The 23,807-nt window shown below is 38.5% G+C and overlaps 1 protein-coding gene across 1 annotated transcript in view; it reads right to left on the reverse strand.

The window, feature by feature from the left end:
• Nucleotides 1–390: 390 nt before the first annotated feature.
• The window catches only part of abtb2 (ankyrin repeat and BTB domain containing 2), a 167,467-nt gene continuing 144,050 nt past the window's right edge, over nt 391–23,807 (reverse strand). The window contains exons 8-17 of the mRNA XM_062967861.1: nt 21,241–21,337; nt 20,094–20,229; nt 17,841–18,067; nt 15,394–15,572; nt 14,613–14,718; nt 14,407–14,509; nt 12,219–12,309; nt 10,528–10,596; nt 6,048–6,161; nt 391–3,910 (exon numbers count right to left, since the gene is read on the reverse strand). Of these exons, the coding sequence (XP_062823931.1) occupies nt 3,713–3,910; nt 6,048–6,161; nt 10,528–10,596; nt 12,219–12,309; nt 14,407–14,509; nt 14,613–14,718; nt 15,394–15,572; nt 17,841–18,067; nt 20,094–20,229; nt 21,241–21,337 (1,320 nt within the window). The 3' untranslated portion in view covers nt 391–3,712. The remainder of the gene's footprint in view (nt 3,911–6,047; nt 6,162–10,527; nt 10,597–12,218; nt 12,310–14,406; nt 14,510–14,612; nt 14,719–15,393; nt 15,573–17,840; nt 18,068–20,093; nt 20,230–21,240; nt 21,338–23,807) is intronic.

A 23,807-nucleotide genomic window follows, 5' to 3' on the forward strand; every position in this document is an offset into this window, starting at 1 on the left:
GTTAGGACATTTCTTCTGACCCAGGAACTGGTGTTAAGCATTCAGCACCTGAAAAACAGTGCTTTTAATAGAAACATCAAGTACTTGTACACGTTTAAATGTTTTACTTACTCCTTATTTTTTCTATAGGTCCCTAAATATGCTAACGGTGTCTGGTCATGGAAGTCCTGGCTGGTACTTGGATAGGAGACTGCCAACTGATACTAGGTGCTGTAGGCTCCATTTCAGAAGAAGGAACGCCAAGACCACTTCTGAGGATTCCTTGCCTAAGAAAGCCCTATGAAATTCATGGGGTTGCTATATGTTGACAGGCAACTTAAAGGCACAGACACACAAAGGGAGGGCAGAATGCACTACCAGACTATTTCATGTTTGCTAAAACAAATGGGCTTGTATCACCTGTAAAGTTTATCAAAGTTATGTTGTTAATAAAATATGGTACATTTACATAAGCAACCTTAATGTACAGTTAATGTAGCAAGCAATTTTACAGCAATACAACAGAACTCATTTCTTTTGTTTTTGTACAGATAGCTGGCGCAGCTACTTGAAAATTATTTACTAGAATTACAAACTCTTGGGGGTACTTCCAAACAAATTTGTCAAAACCCTATACTGTTTCTAGAGCCTGGAGAACATAGGGTCATGCTTAAGTTTCAGATCCAAAGTTGAGAAGCATGTGATTGAAATGTGTACATCTGATCTCCTTACTTGATAATTAATATAGTCAGCTACTGTGCAAGTTCAGTTTTTCTGAGTGTCTGGTTTTTGTTTGTTTTGGGGGAAAGGAGAGGGCTGAATGTTTTTACATTGGCATTACGATGTTTCTGCAGCCTGTAACTTTGGTGTGTTATGCAAAGAGTTGGAATTCTGCTGGCAGTTCACATACAGAAAAGGAGGCTGATTCCCTGAGAAAAGTTGCCTCCCTTTGTGTGGGTTCAGCCAATCTAATAAGCATTTAATAGTTTTCCAAGATGATTGATGTGGCACTGCTCCCCCCCCCCCCCCATGACCTGTTAAAACTACAGCCCTTCAGCACATGGCAAGGGCAGCAGAGTGAGGGTCCTGCACCCCTCCATGACTAGAAGCCGAAGCTGTTCTTACCGGCATAGCTCAGGATGAAGAATGCTGGCAGGTGCCATCCAATAACATCTAAAGCCACATGAATCCCACCATTCGTTTACAGACTTCCATTTTTGGGAGGAAAGGGACAATGGTGGAAAAGTCTCTTGCATTTTTTGCTTTTAATATTGATACTCGCATCATTTCTATCACACTTTCAAGATCCTTCCTGAAATTCTACAAATACACTTGCAACACACATTTCTTCCTTGGCTCCTTTATCTTTTTCTCCTCTACCTTTACCTTTTCCTCCATTATTAAATTCACAACCACCATCTTTCACAGTAGAAGTATTTTTTCTTTGAGCACTTGCTGTGGGTGACATGATGTATATGTTTTTAAATATGCTTTCTGCATTATCTTCCAGTTCTGAATGAAAGGGTGACCCACAGAAAAATGCTGGGCATTCAGAAAAGGAAGGAATTTTCTTCTGAAAGCAAGCAACAATCTAATTTCAGTACGGACTGAATTATACTGGTTGAAATCCAGTTTAGCCACAGTCACACGCAAATTGTTGTCATGTCACTAACAAGCATGGAGAAGAAAACACATTTGAATGCATATTAGCACGGCCCCCTTCCACATTCAATCAAATGCGGTCCAGATTGTCTGCATCTCCATTCTAAATGTGCCTCTGATTGATGTCTGCAGCCTCCACACCAACAAATGATATGCACAATACAAACTTCTTTATGTGCACTCATTTCCTTAGCTGAAGTATCTGTGACTCTATACCATCATGTTCAGTGCCCATAATCCTCAGCAGCACAATGGTCTATATTGGAAGCACAGTATCAGAAATTTCAGAGAATTATTGCTTAAATACAGCATAGGGCAAAACAGCCTTGAGCTCTTTATGCAAACAGTATTTGTGCAACATCTTGTGCAACTTCTGTCCTTGGCATAGCTAATGTTGCAGGTACCACAGTGTTAAGGTCACAACCAGAATAACCTGGACAGTGTCAGAGTTTGGTTGGTTTGTCTTTAACCTGTTTTTAAGGGCTGCAACTGAAAAGGCATGCAATGTAATCAAGAATCTCAGTTTGGTGGCACATTTTGAAACCAGACTTACAACACTATCGTATGCATTTCTGTTTGGAAGTCAGCCCCATGGTTAAGGCTAGAGTGGCTCACAACCTTAGTCCTTCTAACAGTCTTGTGAGTCCTTAAGGGGCAAAGAGCTCAGGAAAAAGACTGGATGTCCTGGCGGTGGATGTCCTGGCTCCCATGTTGAAGGACTGGTTCTGCATGGCATGGGATTAAGTTTGATGGCACTGCTGGTGAAGAAGAACCCTTCCCGGACCCAGAACTGCCCATGATCAAGATGATGGAGAGGAAAGCTTTGGGCACCTTCGGTCTTTGTCCTGGCCAGCTTAGACTTGTTTCACAAGCATGGTAGCCAGCTCCCAACTGGAGAAGGGGACTCAGACAGGTGAGAAATGCTACTGACCCTGCCAACAGGAGAGAGATCTATTATTCCCCAGGAGCATTTTTTCAACAGCACACAGAACAAGTATGTATGTGCATATATAGCCAGGGGCATTATGGGGACCTTAGCCACCATGAGTCCTGGGGCATTTGTTTCAACTGCACCACCAAGTCTGGGTTTAGGACAACAAAACCAGATTGGTTTATAATATGGCAATCTGGGATTATTAATCTTACCTAACAAATTGTGTCAAGTTGTTTGAATATATAATACCAGCACCTAGTGTTATACAGCAGAGCTCGGAAATAATGTATTGAAATTAAATGCTCACTCCTAATTGAAAGAGTTTAAATCAGAGATGTGCACATTTTAGTCCACCAGGTATTCTGGACTTCAGCTCTGAGAAATTTTGAGCATCGGACAACTCTGGCCAGGGCTTCTGGGAGCTGGCGTCCCAAACGCCTGAAGGACAAAAGGTTGGGCACCGTAGGATTTAAATCTTTAAATGACAAGAATGTCAATGGGCTAAGTAACTAGTAACATTTCACAAAATTTAGCCTGGTCACAGGGGAGACGATTTGGGTTTCTTCTTCGTCATTTAAAATAATTTTAATTTTTGAAAATATTAAAGTTAAGATTTTACTAATGTGTTATTAGTATATTAAAGTAACAAATCATAGTTTTCACTAACACATTTAATTTAAGTGGATTAAATGTTTGTTGGATGTTTCCAAGTTCTGTAAACAAACAACATTCTAAATAGGATTTAGGGATCTTATCATTTTCTTTCCATCAGTATGTCTGGTAGTTAATAATGATGGTCTGTGTGCAGCTTTAAAAAAATCCTTTGAACACTATAGCCCACCCCCCAAGTTTTCCTGTGAGATGGCATCACTCATGCCATATAGCACCATCCTTCTTTCCCTTCTGATCAGCTCTCAGTCGAAATGGTTGCAGCATCTTAACACATCTCTGAGCAATCTACTGTTTTGTGGGTAGTTGAGGTGCTGGAGGAGCGTCAAACTAAAGCGAGTGTCTCTTGTCTCCGGAAGGGGAAGGCCACTTAGGCAAGTTCCCATCTCAGTGCAGTTCAGAGGAGCAGGTGCTTTGAATACAATCTCCAGATTTCCCCTGCAGGGTGTCTGTAATTCCTCTTGGCAATCACACCCTGGAGGTGATGTAAATGGACTGAAGTCTGCTGGCCAATGTAGATTGAAGGTCCTGTAGAAGATCCAGACCTTGGACCTTACTGTTCCTACCATAGATGAGTTGCTTAAAAGGCTCCTGCTCCAGCAGGCAGTTCATGTGCTTGAGGAAGAAGCCTTCACAAAAAGAGACCAGCTCTGGGGCATTGTGGATCTGCAAGACACAAAGTGGGATCCGGTCAGGCAGGAGGGTTTTTTGTGGTGGTTTAAATGCAGCTGTCAAGTTTCTACCTCTCTCTCCTCGCTTGGACAGCTTCATTGTATGGGAGGGTTTAATATGGATTGCAAATGGTTAAGAGGATATTAATCCGGTGGTTAAAGCAGGCTTTCTGCCCTGTGCGCTCGTGTGCCTACAGGGCCGTTCCATTGGGATATGTGAAAGAGGTTAAAAAGTCCCCTTTTCCTAATCCTTTTGTGATCTCCTGCTGCTTGTTGAGCCAAAGTCAAGGAACTCTTCAAGCAAAAGAGCAGCTGGTCAATGAAATCGCCTAGATGATACCTGTTTTGTTATGTGAGGGTGCAATCCAAGTGGCACACCGTGACAGAATAATGAGAGTTACCAGATGGTACACAGTATTAGCGGCCTAACAAATTCAGTGCATATGAAATAAGCCTCAGGGAAAAAAATGGAGGGGGGGATTTAATGAAACACAGAGGTCTACTTTAAGGTAGTTTGTTGCTTTTCTGAAAGAGACTGGGCTTTTAGGGTTTGGTTTTTCAGAATATACTGGACTGTCACAGAAATCAATAGAAACATCTAAAAATATCTGTTCAAAGTAAACAGTGGAATACAGATCTGTGGGCTTTATCAACTGTGGATAATGATGTCCTAGGGAGACGTGCAACTGGTCACACTCCCACAAGCAGGAGATGCATTGATAATGATGGAAAATCTCCTCCAACTGAATTTCGACATACCATGGAGAACTTCATCATGACACAAATTTTTGTTCATGATGAAACTCTGGCCTATCTATCAGTCAGTTTGTTCTAGCAGCCAATAATGCTATCAGATTAGAACAAAGTGTGAAATCACATTAGTACTAAAGTATGGCAGTTCAGTTGCTAAACTGTGTATTCTTACAAGGTTATGTCCTTTATTATCTTCCTGTTTGAAGAAAAAGAGATAAAAACAAACTTTAGTTCTTGTAAGTAGCAGACAAAGTGAGACCATATGGCAGAGCAGAGCACACAATGTCCCATATCCATTCATCTATCTGAAAGCCAGTTTGGTGTTGTGGTTTGAGCATTGGACTATGACTGTGGAGTGCAAGGTTCAATCCCCCACTCAGCCATGGAAACCCACTGTGAGAACTTGGGTGAGTCACATATTCTCATCCCCATAAAACCCTGTGATAGGTTTGCCATAAATTGGAAATGACTTGAAGACACAAGCTAAAATTAGATTTCTATGCATAGTAGAACTGGTATGTCAAAGAGAACTCTTGAATTGAAGTTTCTCTTAGCAATCCCAATTTTCTGTGTGTAACAATTTTTCTTGTTTAGAGAAATAGCCAGTCATGGGAGAATCCACTTGCAATTTCAGGTAGCACCCTCCAGATTCAGGTTTACATATCTCAAGAGCTTGTAGCTTATCCCGGTTTCCATTTCCATCAAAGTTATTGTAAGGCGCCCTGAGTCCCCTGATGGGTGAGAAGGGTGGGGTAGAAGTGATGTAATAAATAAATAAATAAATAAATAAATGTTAAAGGTGGCTTCACGGATTGATGAATCTAGCCATCCCAAGGCAGCAAGCTGCTAGTGATCACCATATCCATGATACAGACTGTGATAACACATAAACAAAGCTACTGGCAATATAGTCTCGCTTCATTGTCCTTCAAACTCAAAAGGGGGGCAGGGGAACTAGTACGTGAATGAAGTGCATCATGGGTATGGCTGAGGGATGCAGATGTATTGCATTTTAGGATCCCCCAAAGTTTGTGTTTTTTGCAAGCACTCATTAACATTATTAAGAATCTTGCTCCCTTTCCTTGGCCGGGAGGCAAGGCTTCCCCTTTGGGGCTGTGTAAGGCCCCTAAAAGTATTTGCTGGAGAAAATAGCACCATGAATACTACCATTTGCCTTCTTTCCATGATGCAAGGATCTTGAAACGGAGGAAGCAATGGCGGTGACAGAACTTCAGGAAGGAGCATGGATTACCCATTGTCGAAAACTGTTTGGAAGCAGAGCACACAACTAAAAGAATCCTTGGTCTGATCTAGCAGGAGATGTTATGTTTGTCAACACCTTAAGCGCTTGAAACAATTGAAGATGATTTGGTCTTTACCTTGGCATACTTATAGATGTTAACACAGCTTTCGATGCTGATAGTCTGAGAACATAGTATTTCACAGTGTCTCTGGAGGCCATCCAATTGGAATAGGCTTGCAGCTGAAAGTAACTAATGGAGATGGGTTATTGTTAGTTTTTATGCCAATTCGATATACCTGAGGTTCTGGGAATATGCTAAAATGTACTGAAAACAATAAAAACGTAGCATAAAGTACATAACAAAAACTTAACCAAGCATACTGAAAATAAATTTTTCATGAACCATAAAAGCCCAAATATCCACATTAATTAAAAAAACCTCTAAAACAGCTCCTTAAAATTAGAGAGGAAAATAAATATTTTTGTCAAAAAGTAGCAGAGCATGTAAAAGTTACTTTTTGAGACTACGGTCTTTCGAATTCTTCAACTAGTATGGACACTGATAATGACCATGGAGATAATGGTCATCGTAATATATTATTATGTGCCCAGTACTTGATGAAGGACCTCCAAAGAGGACTTCCAGAGCTGAATGGGAAGATCTGGGAGGACTCACTCTTTAGGGATCTTGGCCCTGAGTTCTTCAAGATTTTAAAGTTTATTACAAGCACTTTGAACTAAACTAGAAGGTGGTAGCCCTCACAAAGCATTAGGGTGCTATGGTCAAAATGTCCAGTTCTAGGTAACAACTATGCAGGCATGTTTTTGATTTATGAAGTTTCTATATTGTTTTCAAAGCATTGTACACAATATATTATAATAGTTTAAATATGAGCATAGATATTTACAATCAGATTTCTTATTATGGTTTTAGGTTTCTGATTTATGGTGACCCTAAGGTAAACAATATAGCACTGAATTTTCTCAGCAAGATTTATATAGGGTTGCTATTGTCCTCTTATGTCATTCAGAATGTGTGAGTTGCCCAATGTGATCCAGTGGATTTCCAATTAAACCTCCTATTTAATTGCACAATTGAACTGGTCCTTATAGTAACATGTCTTCCTTACTCCTAAGGAACAGCATTAAATGTTAAACAAGTACCTTCCAACAGCTTATTTCAATGTTAACATAGATTCATTTAAAAATATGCTTAGAATATCTTTCATCTTTATAGTTACCTAGGTGGCATACAAAGGTAATGACCAAAATAGTAAAGAAAAAACATAGAAAATTTCAAACAAAACAATTGTTTATCTAATATATACAGATGGTACAATCCATCATGTGATTGCAAATGTGATTGAAAATGACTGTGTCAAGGGAATGTGTCAGCTAGAGTAATTTTATAAATTGTGCAGAATGATACAGAAGGGAGAGTTGGCAGAGTTTTAGAACTGCACTATCTTAGATTGTAGGTACATATGCAGGTCTTTTTAAAAAAATCACAAATACTCCATGCTTATAGCAATTTAATATATGAAGATACTGAAGATTTTTCATCTTGTATATGCTAGTTTTATTTAGTGGGAAAATCAGGAACATTTTAAAATATCTATCTACAGACTGATGTCATATAAATCTAGAAACCAGTCACCACCTATTGTATAGAATAGCTGCTTTCATCTTCCTATGCACAAGGATCCTTTCATATAGGAGAAATCTGATATGTATAATGAGGTGGTGCAATTAAGCAAAGGTATGTGTTTATTACGTGTAAATCTGAATGGTCCTAAATTCTTCAAAATGACACCCAAAGGAGGCAAGGTACACAGGAGCTATGCATCTCTAGCCAAAACCTCTCCCCTTCTACCTATTTATCTGATAACATGAAGGTCTCATTGATGTGTGAACTCAACACACACAACTTGTTATCTTTACTCTCCACATTGCATTCCAGATCTGGCTACTCCTCTATATATGCAAATAGTATTACTAGTTGACCAGGTATGTAGCCTTGGCTTTATCTCCTTTTCCTCCTCTTCCTCTCACTTTTCTTATCACATTCCATCAATTATGTCACTCCTGCACCTACAGAATTTTCCCTCTTCATCCTCTCCCTCCTTTGTTTTCTTGTTCTCTCTTTGTAAGGGTGAGAAGTTTGGACATGTTCCTGTGAAATAGTGTAAAGCAGCAGGTACATTAAAGGCACTGGTGTTACTGATTAGAGATGAACACTGCTATAAATATGTTCAGAAAAGAGATGCTTCAGATTATAACTTTAAAGTGAAAGAAACAACAGACCTACTTAGGAGATGAAAGTTCTAAACAAACCTGTATTTGGAATAACTGTATGTCATGTTTGCAAGGCCAGTGACATGCTTTAGAATAATGTTTTAGATTTTCTTTCCTTTTGCAAGACAAGTTTGGAAAATTCACAATGTGGAAAACTCATATTATGTGGAATGGCTCTACCTGGCTTTATCTGTCTATAGTTAATGCTTTGAATGTTTGTTTTAATTGAAGCAATAAAAGTACTAGGAAGTAAGGTGAATGAAAGAGCAAAAGGAAATAAATTACTTTTGCAATGTTTGTCATGTGCTTATTAGAGCTGTGCAAAAATCTGGACGTGGGTTGTAAGTGATTTGGCAAATGCATACTTATGACCCACGTTACAAAGTCAGCACCATGCACCCCCCCCCCCAAAACAAAACAAAACAAAACAAAACAAAAACAAATTAATACAGCCATCCACCCATCTACGGAGATTTTTGTATGAAGTCAGCTTCTTCTTCAGCGCAAGCAAATTTTACTGGGAGGCACACACAAATTTGATATGTCACATGCTCTCCTCAGCCTATCAGGGCTGAGGGAGAGGGGAAGGGAAGAGGCACTTCTGGCATTTCCTTTAAATCCACAAGCCATGCCATGGCAAACGAGCTAGAAGAGAGCTGGAGATCTAGGGTAGCTAGCAAGTGAGCAACTCAGTAGCGATGAGCGACCAGCTAGGAGCTGAATCTTACCATTTATTAGTTTGCTTCCCTTACGTGGTGTGGCCAAGGTTGGCTGCACCACTGCTGTCCTTCTCCCTGATCTTATATGCAATACCGCCTTGAACCAGTCAGCCTCCAGTCTCTCCAGCCAGCCAGATCAACTTTATTGATATACCATACAGGAGAAAAACTATGCAAGAGTCTAAGCTCAGGATCTGCAAAGTGTCCCCCCCCCCCTCAGTATCTGTTTTTTGTGGAGTTAGGAGAGAGAGAGAGTACAAAACTTTTAAAATACCCTAAATATCAGTGGATGTGCAAATCTTTCTGAAACTTGTGGGGAGGAAATAGCTCTTGTAGTTTTTTATTTTAAAAATTTTGTTCATAAAAACTTTACAAATTTTCTAAAAATCAGTGGATGAGGGAAATGTTTTGAAACTTGGTGGGCTTACAGTGGTAAATGTGTGCTACAATTGTAGCAAGATAGCCCTAAAAATGAGGGAGAGAGGAGCCCCAGAAGTGTTCTCATTGTCGCAAATGGGCGATTAACGTAACAAAAAACTAACGAAAATTTCAGAACTTCATATTAGATACAATATGGACCCCTTATGAATTTTTCAAAAGACATTAGAATCAAAAAGGTGGGTTGCAAGAATTTCAGAAATACAAATACAAATGAAGCTGATTTTTGGCATCGTACACACCTCTAGTGCTTACATGTCAGTTGCAGGTTTAATTTTTGCTGATTTGATTATTCATGGGTTCAATTAATTTGTTCTCTCTCATAATCTCTAGTTACTCCACAGAATAGTGCTGGAGGACCTAAAAATTCCTAGAGATTTGTTTTTTTCAAGTACAGGAAACAGGATTGAGAGTACATACTAACGAAAAAGCCAAGTCCCACTGAGATATGTAAATTTCTGCTGATGTAACTGTTACTTTATTGGGGAAAGATGGATAAAATCACTGATTCAGCCACCATTCGTATTCAGCTATAGCTCAGAGGAATTCAGGAGCAATCAAGACTGTGGCTAGTTCTTTCATGCATATTTCTCACTGCCATGGTCAGCAGACCCTTCTACTTCTGCCTGTCACCACTGTATCTTGCAAGCTTACTAAGTAAAATGCCAAGTCAAGCAAATCTAGCCACCTTCGTTTGACACAGAGTCTTGGACCTTTGGTCCAATCAAGGAGGTCAGCACCTTGTTTTAAAGAGAAAGATAACCATCTGGTTGTCAATTTTATTCTATCTGGTTTACCCTGTCAATGATTGATCTTAACCTGGTCCTTGTCTCCATGACTTTCATATGAACATACTCATCATATAAGTACATAATGAACTTACATTTTCAGTTTAAAACCAGTATTGAGGCATCAAGTGAATGCTTAATATTCTAGCTCTAGGCATAATGTCTTCTTCATTTCGTATCATGTAAAACAGGAATATAGCAGGCAACTGTGCTATTATGGTTTGATAATAACTCACAGAAAGCCTTACACAAACATCCATTGTAATACTTTGGAAAATTATTTGTCTAAGAACAATTTCTGTAATAAACAGATGTCGTCAATATTATCTGGGAGCAAAACCAGAACCAAAAGGGGCCACAGGAGGAATATGCTTACCTCTAAAACATCTGTAATAGCAATTTCCATAGATTCTGTTCCTCCGTAATATAAATACTGCATCAGCATCTTGAAAAAGAGACACAATCAGAGAGATCTGATTTCACAGGTTTGTCTCGGAAACATGAGAACTCCAGGTCTACTTTAAGAGCTTGACTCCTAGCATATGAGCTTTGTATTATTTTAACATGGAGCATAAATCGCCATGCAAACTCTTTTTAAAAAATCAATAGCTTATCTACTGTTAAACTGCTATAATGACCAGGTGAAAGTGTAAATGCATCAATTGCAACTATAGCTAAGTTTGAGATTAAAATACATCCGAGTCTTCTCATAAATGGTCAGATACAAAACTATCTGACCAACCTCTGAAGACAGAGCAAACAAATGTAGGAACTGCAACAGTTCTATTGTCTGTTACTTTCAGGCTTCCATCCTTTACACACTTTCTTTTTAATCTCTAAAAACAAATCTAGAAAGCAAGAAGAGTGCCTGAGTGATCCATTTCATTCATCTGTGTTTTTGTTTTCATGCCAAGGCCAACTCTACTCTTTTCATGAAAATACACATACTGGTGATATAGATTTGCATATGTTAAAAAGTTAATTATTTCCCTTCAAAAAATTTCCAAGAGAGCCCTATAAGGCTTTTATAGTCTAAGCTTTCAATTGTTAAAATGTGTTTAATGTAAAGTCTGCCCATTTCCTGGTGCTATTCAGACTTGATTTGCTTAACCCAGCATGAAAATTGTGCCTGGGAACATTCAGAGGACTTTGAGAACTGTTCACACAATACAGTTAGGGTCACGCAAGAAATCCTGACTATCAGAACACATTTGCTTGTTATGAATAAGTGTAATGTGTATATGATTACTGTGAAAATGCTTGGCAACAATTCCTGCAAATGTGGTAGTTGCAAAAATAACACCATTATTGTATTCACAGTTTCTGATTTACATGTTCCCTTGTCCACATCGGCACATACAAAGAGATAAATTTTTGTGTGTGTCAGGATCGACTTGAGAAACTGCAAGTCGCTTCTAGGTCTATGCACAATAATAGTCGAATGTTTACATATGTTGTTTTAATATTGTTTTAAATTGTTGCTTAATTGTTTTAATTGTTATTGTTGTTGTTTGGGCATGAAATAATGCCACTCATGTAATGCCACCCTGAGCCCCTTTTGGAGTGAGAACGGCGCAATATAAATGTCATAAATAATAAATAAAGAACAAATTCTGGTGTGAGAGAATTGGCTGTCTGCAAGGATGTTGCCCAGGAGACATCTGGATGTTTACCATCCTGTGGACCGCTTCTTTCATGTCCCCACATGGTAAGCTGGAGTTGACAGACGGGTGCTCACCCCTCTCCCCAGATTCCAACCGCTGACCTTTTGGTCAGCAGTCCTGCTGGCACAAGGGTTTAACCCATTGTGCCACTGGGGCCTCCAAGGGATAGGTCAAAAGGTTGTAAAAACAAATGAATGTTGGGTATATTGGTTCAGTTGTGAAAAATAAACAGGCAAAATAGTCACTTACAGACTATTTATCTTGGTCTCTTGCTGGAAATAAGCATATCCACTTCCTTGATTCTGCAAGGGTTAGCACTAGAAGTGATCATCCCAATCAAAAATTGGTAATATGCTTTATGCATGAGGAATTACAACAATGTGGTTTACTCTTAAATATATACCTTGAAGATGCTGTACTTCATATCACTAATTTCCACAGTCTTACTGCCTTGGCTGTCTTGTTCTGATTTATTTGTCAGCAGTGCTTTAAATCTGTGAAAACAGGTAGCAGATTTTTACATGGAGCTTTTAAAATGACATTTGCTTAGAATATTTTATTTCAGTCAGTAATATTAGCAAGTGCTTCACTCTGGCATTCTTAAAAGCTTTCATAGAACCATTGTGCCTTTAAAAGCAGAAATCCAACAAGTGCAGCTAACCTTACTATGAAGACACAGTGAAGAAAAAAGCTCTACCTGCCTTGTTCTGGTTGTCACCGAATTAAGAAAGCCTGTTTCTGCTAGTGTAACATATGCAAGAAATTACAAAAGGTCTGGTTCAGGTTTCCTTGAAACTCAGGTTTACTAATTGGGAATAGGCAATAAAACTGCACATGCTCTCCTCCATCTCTTTCTACCTCCCATAGCTTGGCTTTGGGTTACATATAGCTTCTCCAAACTTGGTTAAAATGATTCCTAAACAGATTTTGAAAACCAAGGTTAAAACCAGGTTAATGTTACATGCAGTCCCACCTTCCTAATGTCAAATCTACAACTAGACTTTACTGGTAAAACTGAGCTATGATAGAGAGGCAACTCATTGTCATGGGATGGGGAAAAGGAAGAAACGTACTCTCAACTCCAATATGAAGTTTCAAATTACATATGCACATTTATCCTGTTAGTCACAATCTATGCCTCTGAGTAGGAATTAAAAGCAATTCAGCAACAACTCTGAAACTTGAGAAAAATAAACCTCCCTAATAATCTTAACTAAAAATAGGAATGTTACTACAAATCTACAAATCATTTCCAGTCGTAATTTGGAATTTCTGACACAATAGGAGCCAATGGCTTTGGCATGGTTTGCAAGTGATACAACAATGCTGGTCTTTGAGTAGATCAAACCCGGGGTTGTCAGAACAGAACTATCTAACATTTCTGGGTGAAACCCTGAGATATTGGGATAATCCTGCATGATATTTAAGAGAGTGGAGCCTGGGAATGATATCTTACAGCTGCACAGTGTATGCTTTTCTGATATTATCTATCGGTCTGTCTGTCTGTCTGTCTATCATTTCATGGCAGTAGTCCCACTTGTCCTGAAGACAGAAGAAGAGGGTCCACCCCTGAGACCCAAGACCAAGCCCTGAGATCTTGCAACACTGGAGTCTATTTACACCTGAAAATAAAAATCTTTACTTGAACCATATTTTCCTGACTCCACATTTCTCTCTTTAGTACCACATGAAGAATACAGATTATGGGTAGTTCATTTTAAGCATATGTATCTCCTGGGAAATTGGCTCAATGTGAGGTTACTGAAAACTCCACTTATTTGCACTACTGGTGGCCACAAGGCAGTGACCACTTCATTTTTTCTTCCTGTTATGCATGTGAATATGCGTATTTCCATCCAAGTTGTCTCTAGCCATCCTGCTATGTGAAGGTGTATTAATGTTGATCTATTTGCAGTAGATCTGCAAGTATCCACATACAAATTACTTCTTTAAAAATATATCTTGACAGCAATCTAAAATTAAGAATTGAACCATGTGGATCTTCAGTCAGAATGCAGAGTCAAAGGCAAGTCATTGTAGAGTGGATTAAGGGCCAATGAACTGGTTGGGAGGCAAATTGTTATGAATGTCATATATCAGGATAGCAGACAATATAAGGTGAGTACTTTTTTGTCTGTGTAGACATGCCTCTATTCACACTCAGGGTTTGTGACACCAAACAAACACAAAATTGGATAATGGTTTGGAGGAATCATTGTACTAGTATTTCATCATTTCTGATTTCAGTAACACAGGACAGTTTCAGTTAAGCTCTGGGAAGAGAAGGACGCTGAAGCTGAAATGTTTGAGATTGTCAAGATAGGGATACTTAATGGGGTTCAGAGAAATAAATACTTCACCTTATCAAGCACTAACATGGTAATTCTGTGAGTAAGCGAGTGGCATACCTTTTTGTTAATCTCTGAGTGCCTTGCTGAAGGTCATTGTGTTACTTGCTGAGTAATTGTCAGCTGCAACCAGAGCAGACTCATCGAACCAATGGAATTTATATGGCTATTGACTTACGAAATTCCTACTGAATCAACATGCTAGCGGAGACTTACGAAGGAAGTTAGACCTAAATTTCTCACCTGTTTGAAGCAGTAACTAGAAGAACTTTATGTGCATAAAACAACTTTCCTTCCACTAGGAAAGTTACATCAGACATATCCTTGTTGTTTAAAAAGTGAGGATCTGTATGGGAGAAAAACAGAAACAAAGAGGAGACAAGTTTAAGAACATTATGCTACACCATAAATACATTCTTCAAATTGGTCTGGAAGCTTTATCACCTTACCTAGTCGAGCTGGGAGTGTCTTTCTGATTTCGGGAATACTGGGGATGGGGCTGCTTCCATAGCAGTGAGCAAAAATAACTGCGAGCTGCTGGTTGATAGAGTCATTCTACAAATAAGAATAAATGAAGATGATCAGAGCTCTCTTAATACCAGCCTCAGGCAGATTAAAGCAAATGTTATACATTGCTGATGGAGACAAGTAGAGCCAATTCAATTCACTGTAGAGGATACAAGGCATCAGATATTATTTTCAAATCTCTCCCAGATGCCATTGACTTGGTAGATGCTTTTAATGATAGATTTGAGCATGAGGTATTTTTTCAATTTGTTGTACTGAGATTAGAAGTTTTATTACATGTCAAACAAAGCCCCTATGTACGTCAGTAAAATAATGGAGGAGCTGGGAATTTTGCAAATTGCATGTGCTGAATTTCACACATATAATTAATATTTATAGTTCTGGGTCCTATGAATTACATCCTTTTTTAGAGTACAAACTCAGTGCACATGATGTCAATTTCTATTCAAATGAGGGTATGTGGCAGGTAGGATATGGCTACCACAGTTTTTGCTTGTTGATCATGTTGGTGTCAAGCAAGCTCAGGTAAATACAGCCATTATAATCCTTCCATCCAGAATTAATTTGGCCCACATTAAAGATTTATACTGGTGCTGACTGAGTAATGTACTCACTAGCAACACTGCCATTATTACTTATAACAGTTTAGTCTTTACTGGGCCAAAATATAGTTATCAACAGATTAGTTTTAGCGTGCATTACTTTGCTGGTTCTGAGGATTTCAAACATAAGCTGGAGTCCGTCATGAACCAGCTCTTCATTGTACTCTTCTTCCTTGATGGTGACAAATTCCCGCAAGAGATTCTGAACCACTGAATACCGAGACTGATAAAATGTTGTCCGGAGTGACTCAATCCAGATGTGGAGCTTCCATGGGATTCCTACGCCATTCAGAAACAAAGTGAAAATATAACTGTTATGAACATAAATTGATATACTACAGTCAAACAAACAGAGGTAGGAATAAATAGCCATTTCTGTTCTAAATAAAACCAGATAATTTATTGGCATATTATAGTCTCTGAAGTTCCAAGCTAGATCCCCCAAGCTTGCACCTTCCACCAGATACTAAAAGACAGAATTACTCCTAAAGTATGTGCAGGAAGTAAGATTATGTTTTTAACAATTAATATATGATAAAGAATTTAGAGGTCCATGCCAGTCATATTCAAATGGTTGCCACCCTTCAGACAAATCATAAAAAAAACATATCCTTCAAACAACTGATAGTGATGTCTTTAAAAAAGACTCTTGAGACTAGTCTACTGCTTGGCATTAGATTACTACTGTGAATGCTACTCTATTCTTTTAGTCAATAAGCAGCACCAACATAATATATCGGTGCAGTTTGTTTATTTTACTAGCACAAGTAGAAGCTGGATACACTGTTTTTAAAAGACGGAAGCCTGCAAAACTTTGTAGCCACTTGGTGAACTAAGATTAAAAATTCTGATACTCTTGCTCTTTTTCTTAATGTTATTTTAAAATTATAATGACCACATGCAAAGCAGGGCAGGATTCTCATAGCTTGAAGGGTTTAGAGGAGACTTTAACATATGTAATTTAATAAGAAGTGCAGTTCAGAACTCATCACCATCAGGGAGTTTAAATTTTAATGCAAAAGACTCCACATAAGACTGCAGATTTTTTTAAATACAAGAAGCAGCCAAACTTGTGATCAAATGAGGACTCTGTCCTCTAGTCTTTTCTTCTACTGCTCAAATATTCATTTTCCAAAAAGTGAAAGCACTACGGGGCTGAGCAATACTGAACGGTCAGTCTTGATTTCATGAAGATGCCATTTAATGTCCAGGCTAGATTTTTCCTATTTATTTACTGCCAGAAATGTATATGATCACTGAAATTCAATTAATTGGTTTCAGTAATAATATATTTCTTATTGCACACAGAGGTTGTAATAGCTTCAGCATTGCTTCAACACAATACAGTCTGCTCTTCAGGTTTTCTAAATGATCTTTTCCATACATTGCTCCTAAAATAAATTACTGCTAAAATTAGAAATGTATAAAATACATATATTTATTTGTGTTATTTTTTTTAACTAAGTACAAACAAATGTTAAAAATGCAGTCATGGAAAAATAACATTTTCCATTATTTTTCATATCTGATATGCTACTCCAGAAGCAAAAAAATATATTTTTCCAAAAGGAGTTATCTTTTTACTTGAGTAATAATATGAACAACAAAAATATTTCAAATAATTGACTAATAAAGATTGCTGGCTTCATATGATTGAACATGCCCAGTCATCTAGAGGGTGAGCATAGACCAGTGATTTCTAAATGTTGGTCCTCTGGGCATTTTGGACTTCATCTCCCAGAAGCCCTAGCTGACTTGGCCAACAGTCAGGAATTCTGGGAGCTGAAGTTTAAAACATCTGGAAGATTAAGGTTTGGGACCATTAGCAAATATGAGCATGTAACATATACACATCACCAAAAATGTTAAACTTAACAACAACAACAACAACAACAACAACAACAACCAACTTTATTTTTGTACCCCGCCTCCATCTCCCTGAAGGGACTCAGGGTGGCTCACATGGGGACAAGCCCAATCAACACAATTAAAATACAGCATAATAAAATTCATAAACAACATCATAATACGACAAACTAAAACAACACACAATATAACACAGTATAAAACACCATCAAACAAACCACTGATGGCCTGAGTAATAAACAGTTTCTAGTGGGCAGGGCTAGTGCAAACTTTCACTGGACACAGAATCATATAGTATATAGTTAATGTATAGAAATCATATCCTAAAATAGATGCCACCTTAGATGGTTTTAAAAGGGAATTATACAAATTTATGGAAAAAAAGATTGCCAGCAAATATGAACCAAGATGGTTAACTACAATTTCATCAGTGTTCTTCTGAATACCAGTTACTGTGGGACAACAATGTACAACATGGATGGAACCATGTGGCCACCAGATATTGTTGGCTGTGGCTATATTCCTTGCTACGCTCGGATTGTTGAAAGTTGCAAACAACATCTGGGGGGTTACATCTTTCCCATCCCTGTCATATGCAAGAACTATTCCTTTCACATCCTGCATTTGTTCACTGTGAAAAACACAGGATATTAGACTAGAAGAATCTTTAGTATCACTTACCAAGTGCTCTGAGCTCCATGGTAATGTCAACATAACCGTGTTCAGCGCTGTAATACATGGCTTGCTGTAAAGCCTTCATCCGGGTTTTACACAGTTTAACCTGCCCCTCATTGGAGCTTCCTTGGCTGGAGGTGTCACTTTCCACACCTTCTGCAAGAATCTCTTCCAGTGACAGAACATCTGCCTTGGACTGCTGTGGTTGAGTTAGGAGCTTGCGGAGCACATTTCTGCACAAGGAAAAGAAAGGAAAGGGTTTTTTATATTATCAGTTCATATGTCCCAAGACATGTGAGCCTTTTCCAGTAGTTTGGAGGAGTAATATCCTTGTATTTGTTGTAACTTTTCCAAATGATGACAGTGTATTTTTTCAGAACTTGGAGACTCTATTGTAAAAACTAATTTGATAACATTCTTGCTAATTCATACATTGGTTTGCTAATTATTAAAGTGAACTTATTATGTAACTGATTATTGATTTGAAATAATGAGTTGATAACATATGAATTTTAAAATGCATGAAATTAATTAAAAGTACAATATGACCCCTGTATCTAAAAGGAATACATTCCAAGATCAACACTCCAATGGATACAGGAAACCATGAGTAATAGAAAACCCTATATTTTGGGCTTGAAGCACACCATGGGATTGCCCTGGAGGATCTAGAGAGACCCACAAATACTTCTGGGTAGGGGAATTATTTTTTTAAGTGTGGGTGAGTAAAATTGTGGATATTGAATCTGTGAATCAGGGGGTTACAATACACTCAAAATGGCCCACATAGCTCCCAAATCATGCCAAAATTTAAAATATAATACAATATGAAATTTCAATAATTGCTTAACTTTTTTGTAGTTTTCATTTACCTGTTTAAATAACAACTTCTAAAATTTCAGTTCAGCACTTTCACAAATTGGGGTGAGGGATATTGATGATTTTTTTAGTCAAAAGTTTTCAAGCCCTGCTATTTATGTTTCTACAGGATAAAAGTAGAATTCAGCTACACTGAAGTGTTTGTGAGCTTGTTTATGTTCATCCCACTCAAATTAGTATTCTACTCCAAGAAGCTTATGTCATGCTATCATTACAAAAACCCACAGTTACCCAGCGAGCTTTACAACTGAGCAGGTCTTCCTGGCCCCAGTTCCACTACACCACACAAATTGACACTGTAGCCACGCCAACTGTCTGTGGTTCAACCAGATCATTCCTAGCTGTTGCACACAAACATACATTTTCTACACGACTACAGATGGCACAAATTCGTATTTTCTATGAGCTTTCCTTGCACATTTTCAGAAATAAGTGAATGTTTGCTTTCTGTGAAATCATGAATTTGGCAAATACTTGAATATAGAAGACACTATATGCCAGAAAATCTCATATGTTTGCAAAACGCTCCTCTTGAGTTGTAGGGCTTCTTTTCAACAATATGTTTAGGACAGGATACTGGGCTCCTGGGGATGGGAGAAACTGTTTAAATCACCCAATTGGGGATGATTCTTCCTTCCCTGGTTACCTTCTTAGTCCTCATTGTTAAGGAGAGTCTTCAGACCTCCAAGACAAAGAAGCTTTCTGGGTAGCACAGATGAATACAGGAAGGAGACAGGGATAGGAAACATCCCTTCTGTAATTTTACTTAAAAATGCATGTTAGGATTTAAGACAATATACCTCAGAAACCTCACAGTGAAATGTATGCAAATCAGCTCTAGTAAGTGATTTCATCTTCTGTTTGCTCGATTCTGTGTGCATTTATGCACCTAGTCCCTTCGACTCCTTAACATGACAAAGACGTGAATATGTTTGTGATGCCTGTAAGATGCCTCTAAATGGAGTTATATTGTACCATGTGGGAGATGTTACTGTTACAATCACTGACATATTTTCATTGACATTTTGCTGAAGGCTAGAACATTTTGGATATCGTTACTGCCCGCAATGGTAATGCTGTCCAAAATATATCACCTGAAATGCCAATCAATGCACCAAACATGACTTACATTATGTTTCATCAGAGATTAAATCCCTATTTACATGTTCCTTCAATGTATAGGGATAGGAGTGAAGTTCTCAGAGTGACATTTGTTATATAAAGAACTTATTGAAATGGCTTCACATGTAGGACTATAAGCCTAGGAGGTGGAGAAGAATTATTTCCCATGCATTGTGTCCTATTTGTTACCATTCACACAGTGAGCACAAATGTCTGCAAAAAGAGCCTAAGCACGAGTAGCCAGCATATGTGGTTTACCTATGTCCATGTGCAGCAGCATAGCTAAAACAGTTCATTTCTTCATGAAGTGATGAGGACATCCCATTAGCTTCCAACATACTCAGAAGAGGATCTGCTCCTCTGCTTAGCAGCAAACTGACCAACTCATAGTTGCCTACAAAGACAAGTAATGTTACTTTCATTAGTATGGGTTGAACATCCCTTATCCAGAATTCTGAAATCCAAACTATTCCAAAACTTGCTATTGTCTCAATCTCAGAGATTGTCCTCCTGGGTGACTGAGATAGGGACACCTTTGTTTCTGATGATTCACTGTCCAAAATTTTAATTTTATACACAAAATTATTTAAAACATTGTATCATTTTATCTTCAGGCTATGTGTATAAGGTGTATATGAAACATCAGTTGATTTCATGGTTAGACTTGGGTCCCATTTCCAAGATACAAGTACACCATGCTGTATGTATATGCAAATACAGGTAATAATTTTTTTTAAATCCATAATCCTACACACTTCTGGTCCTAAGCATTTTGAATAAGGTAAACTGTATTTTCTAAAGTTGCTGCATAACAACTGTTTGTCCAGCTACTGAATTACTTGTGAAAAAAAGTTTTTGTGTCACCATTTCACAATACAAAATTCAGTTGAAGTAAAGCAGAAGAATACAGGCCTTAATTCTTGCACATATGGCAACAATTATATGAGATGGAAATCCTGTACACAGTGTAGGGCATGGAGATCATGATGAGATTCCATTGTGCATTCATTAAAATCAATTATTCATCGTGTTACACATGATTTCTATGAGCTTTCCACCTCAAAAAGGAAGAAGGGATTGTTCAAAATGGGTATAACTGTGTACATTTTATTGGTATATTACAGTCCTCACAGGACTATATATGTACATAATCACAGTGCCCCATTGTGCAAACCAATATTCTATCAGTCATAGTATGAATTCAAATATTATCTTAAATTTTGGGTTTTTTTAACAAAAAAAGTTCATTTGGCAACTTTGATAGTATTTTTTCCTATTGTGTACAATAAGGATACAGTTTTGACATGTTGAAGTCTGAATGCAAGAACTACTTTTAACATCTTTAGCTTCTACACTTTTCCTGCTGCTTCTGGAGAGTGAAAATGCAATGCTTGCTGTGACTTGCCTGCTGCCGAAGCCAGCTGGAGTGGAGTCTCAGCATAGTTTTCTTCTCCGCTGTTCACAGCAGAACCTTCAACATGAGCACCAGCATCCAAGAGCAACTGAAGGAGATAGGAACAAGCAGTTCATAAAACAGCATGAAAAAAAAATACTTTTGGGTTAAAATCAGCAGGCTCACTGCATTCATTCTTTCCCTGAAGTCACTGATGAACATAAAGTTGCTGTCTGGACCTCCAAGTAGACTTGTTGCTCATTAATTCTAAAACCAGTAAAATTACAGTGAAAATAGAATGCAGATTAACAGTGGAAAAAAATTAACTTGCGAACTTTGTGGCAAATATGTTCACTGATCACGTATAGACCAGTGTTTGGTTACAACTGCTAATAAACGTGACATGGACCTGGATCCAGGCATCAGCTGACCTGCCTATTGATCAGTGAACCCAATGTGCTTGCCAAGCTCTCCAATTAGATGACGGATTTCAAATGAGCAGGACCTATTGTGGTTTTCTTGCCACTGGAAGCACAGAAATGTTGGATGGATATCCTCAAGTGGCATATGATTCTTGCCTCCCACTCCTCAGGTCCCATATGAGAACCTCCTTATTCTAATGATGGGCCTTGGATCCCCATCTCCTTTTCCCTGGTGCCCAAAGTTGTGCCAGAACTGCAACTACAAACTTCATACTGTATCCAAAACAGGAAAATAGTGCCTACCTATCCAAAGTGAAAAACCATTTCCTGGTAAGACATCAAAAAATGCCCAAAATCAATATCGCTGTCTTCTATTGAAAGAATATTGGAATGAATACTTGGAAATCTTTGATTTATGCAAAACGATTCCATTGATTCTTCATGTCTGAAATGTGCTCTCTGATAGGATGCAAATCTCTATTTCTCTAAATCCAGTTTAGCTGTGAAGCTTTTCAATTAGCCTCTTTTCATTTAACTCTGTAATTCTCTTTCTCAGTTGTCATGAAGTTAAGTCATTATAATCTCCTTAGCATCTGCCTTACTCGTCTCTCCGGGCCCTTCCACAAAACCATATAACCCAGAATATCCAGGCAGATAACCCACAATATCTGCTTTGAACTGGGTTATCTGAACCCACACTGCCATATAGTCCAGTTCAATGTGGATTTTATACAACTGTGTGGAAGGGCCCACCCTCCTCTTTTTGAATCTTTCTTGATGCATTCTTGATGAGTCCAGTTTTCAGCAATATCCTCATATGGTATTCTTGCCCAAATAGATCCAGAGGTGGTTTGCCATTGTTTTCTTCAAAGACTGAGAGATCATGACTTCCCCAGTGTCACCAAAGTGGTTTCTATGGGTGAGTGGATATCGGAAACCTTGTCTCCCAGAGCCGTCATTCAACAATCAAACTACTACAGAACACTGGCTTGATTTAGCCACTGCTGAATTTAGTTTTGATTCTTTTGCTTATAAAACTCTGCAAAGCACCATCTAACATGCCACAGATTGCAGTGTGATAGCCTACATCACTGTATAGATAATACAGGTAAAGGTAAAGGTTTTCCCCTGACATTAAGTCTCGTTGTGTCCAACTCTGGAGGTTGGTGCTCATCTCCATTTCTAAGCCAAAGAGCCGGCATTGTCCATAGACACCTCCAAGGTAATGTGGCTGGCATGACTGCATAGAGCCCATTACCTTCCTGCCAGAGCCGTACCTATTGATCTACCCACATTTGCATGTTTTCAATCTGCTGGATTGGCATGACTTCACAAGGAGTCAGCCCTAATCATATTAGAAGTATCTGTCATCTGATTTCAGGCTCCAAATTCTCAAGGAATGGGATGCTGTTAATCTGACAACCATACTAAGGTAAAGGTAAAGGTTTTCACCTTACATTAAGTCTAGTTGTGTCTGACTCTGGGGGATGGTGCTCATCTCCATTTCTACGTCGAAGAGCCAATGTTGTCCATAGAACCTCCCGCAGAAGCGGTACCTATTGATCTACTCACGTGTGCATGTTTTTGAACTGCTAGGTTGGCAGAAGCTGGGGCTAAAAGCGGGAGCTCATTCTATTCCCTGGATTCGAACCACCAACCTTTCGGCCAGCAAGTTCAGCAGCTCAATGGTTTAACCCACTGTGACACTGGGGGCTCCTATAGATAATTATAGAATTTGTGCATATCTCTGGAACATATTTTTAGATATAGGCACTGATGGTAATTATGCTCCCAATTTGATGATGGGAAGTGATTTATCATCAGTGAAAACAGGCATGATGCCTAAGAATCAGCAAAGTGCAGTGCTTTAGATGCTGAACTATGATTTTGGAGATCAAATTCTCCCTTGGTCATGGAAATCCTCCGGATGGCCTTGGGCAAGTCATACACTCTAAGCAGAGAAAGCAATGAACAGCCTCCTCTGAACAAATGTTGTCATGAAGACTCTGTGATAGGTTCATCTTACTTTACTGATATTGGTTTGTGTATGGTTTGATTGACAAGACAGGGGTTTGGTGTAGAAGGTGTGTGTGGTCTCTTCCAATTCTATGATGCTATGAATTATACTATTCCCAGTTCACAAAGTCTCTCAAAGAA

Source organism: Anolis carolinensis, chromosome 1 (assembly GCF_035594765.1).
Source record: "Anolis carolinensis isolate JA03-04 chromosome 1, rAnoCar3.1.pri, whole genome shotgun sequence".
Classification (NCBI taxonomy): domain Eukaryota; kingdom Metazoa; phylum Chordata; class Lepidosauria; order Squamata; family Dactyloidae; genus Anolis; species Anolis carolinensis.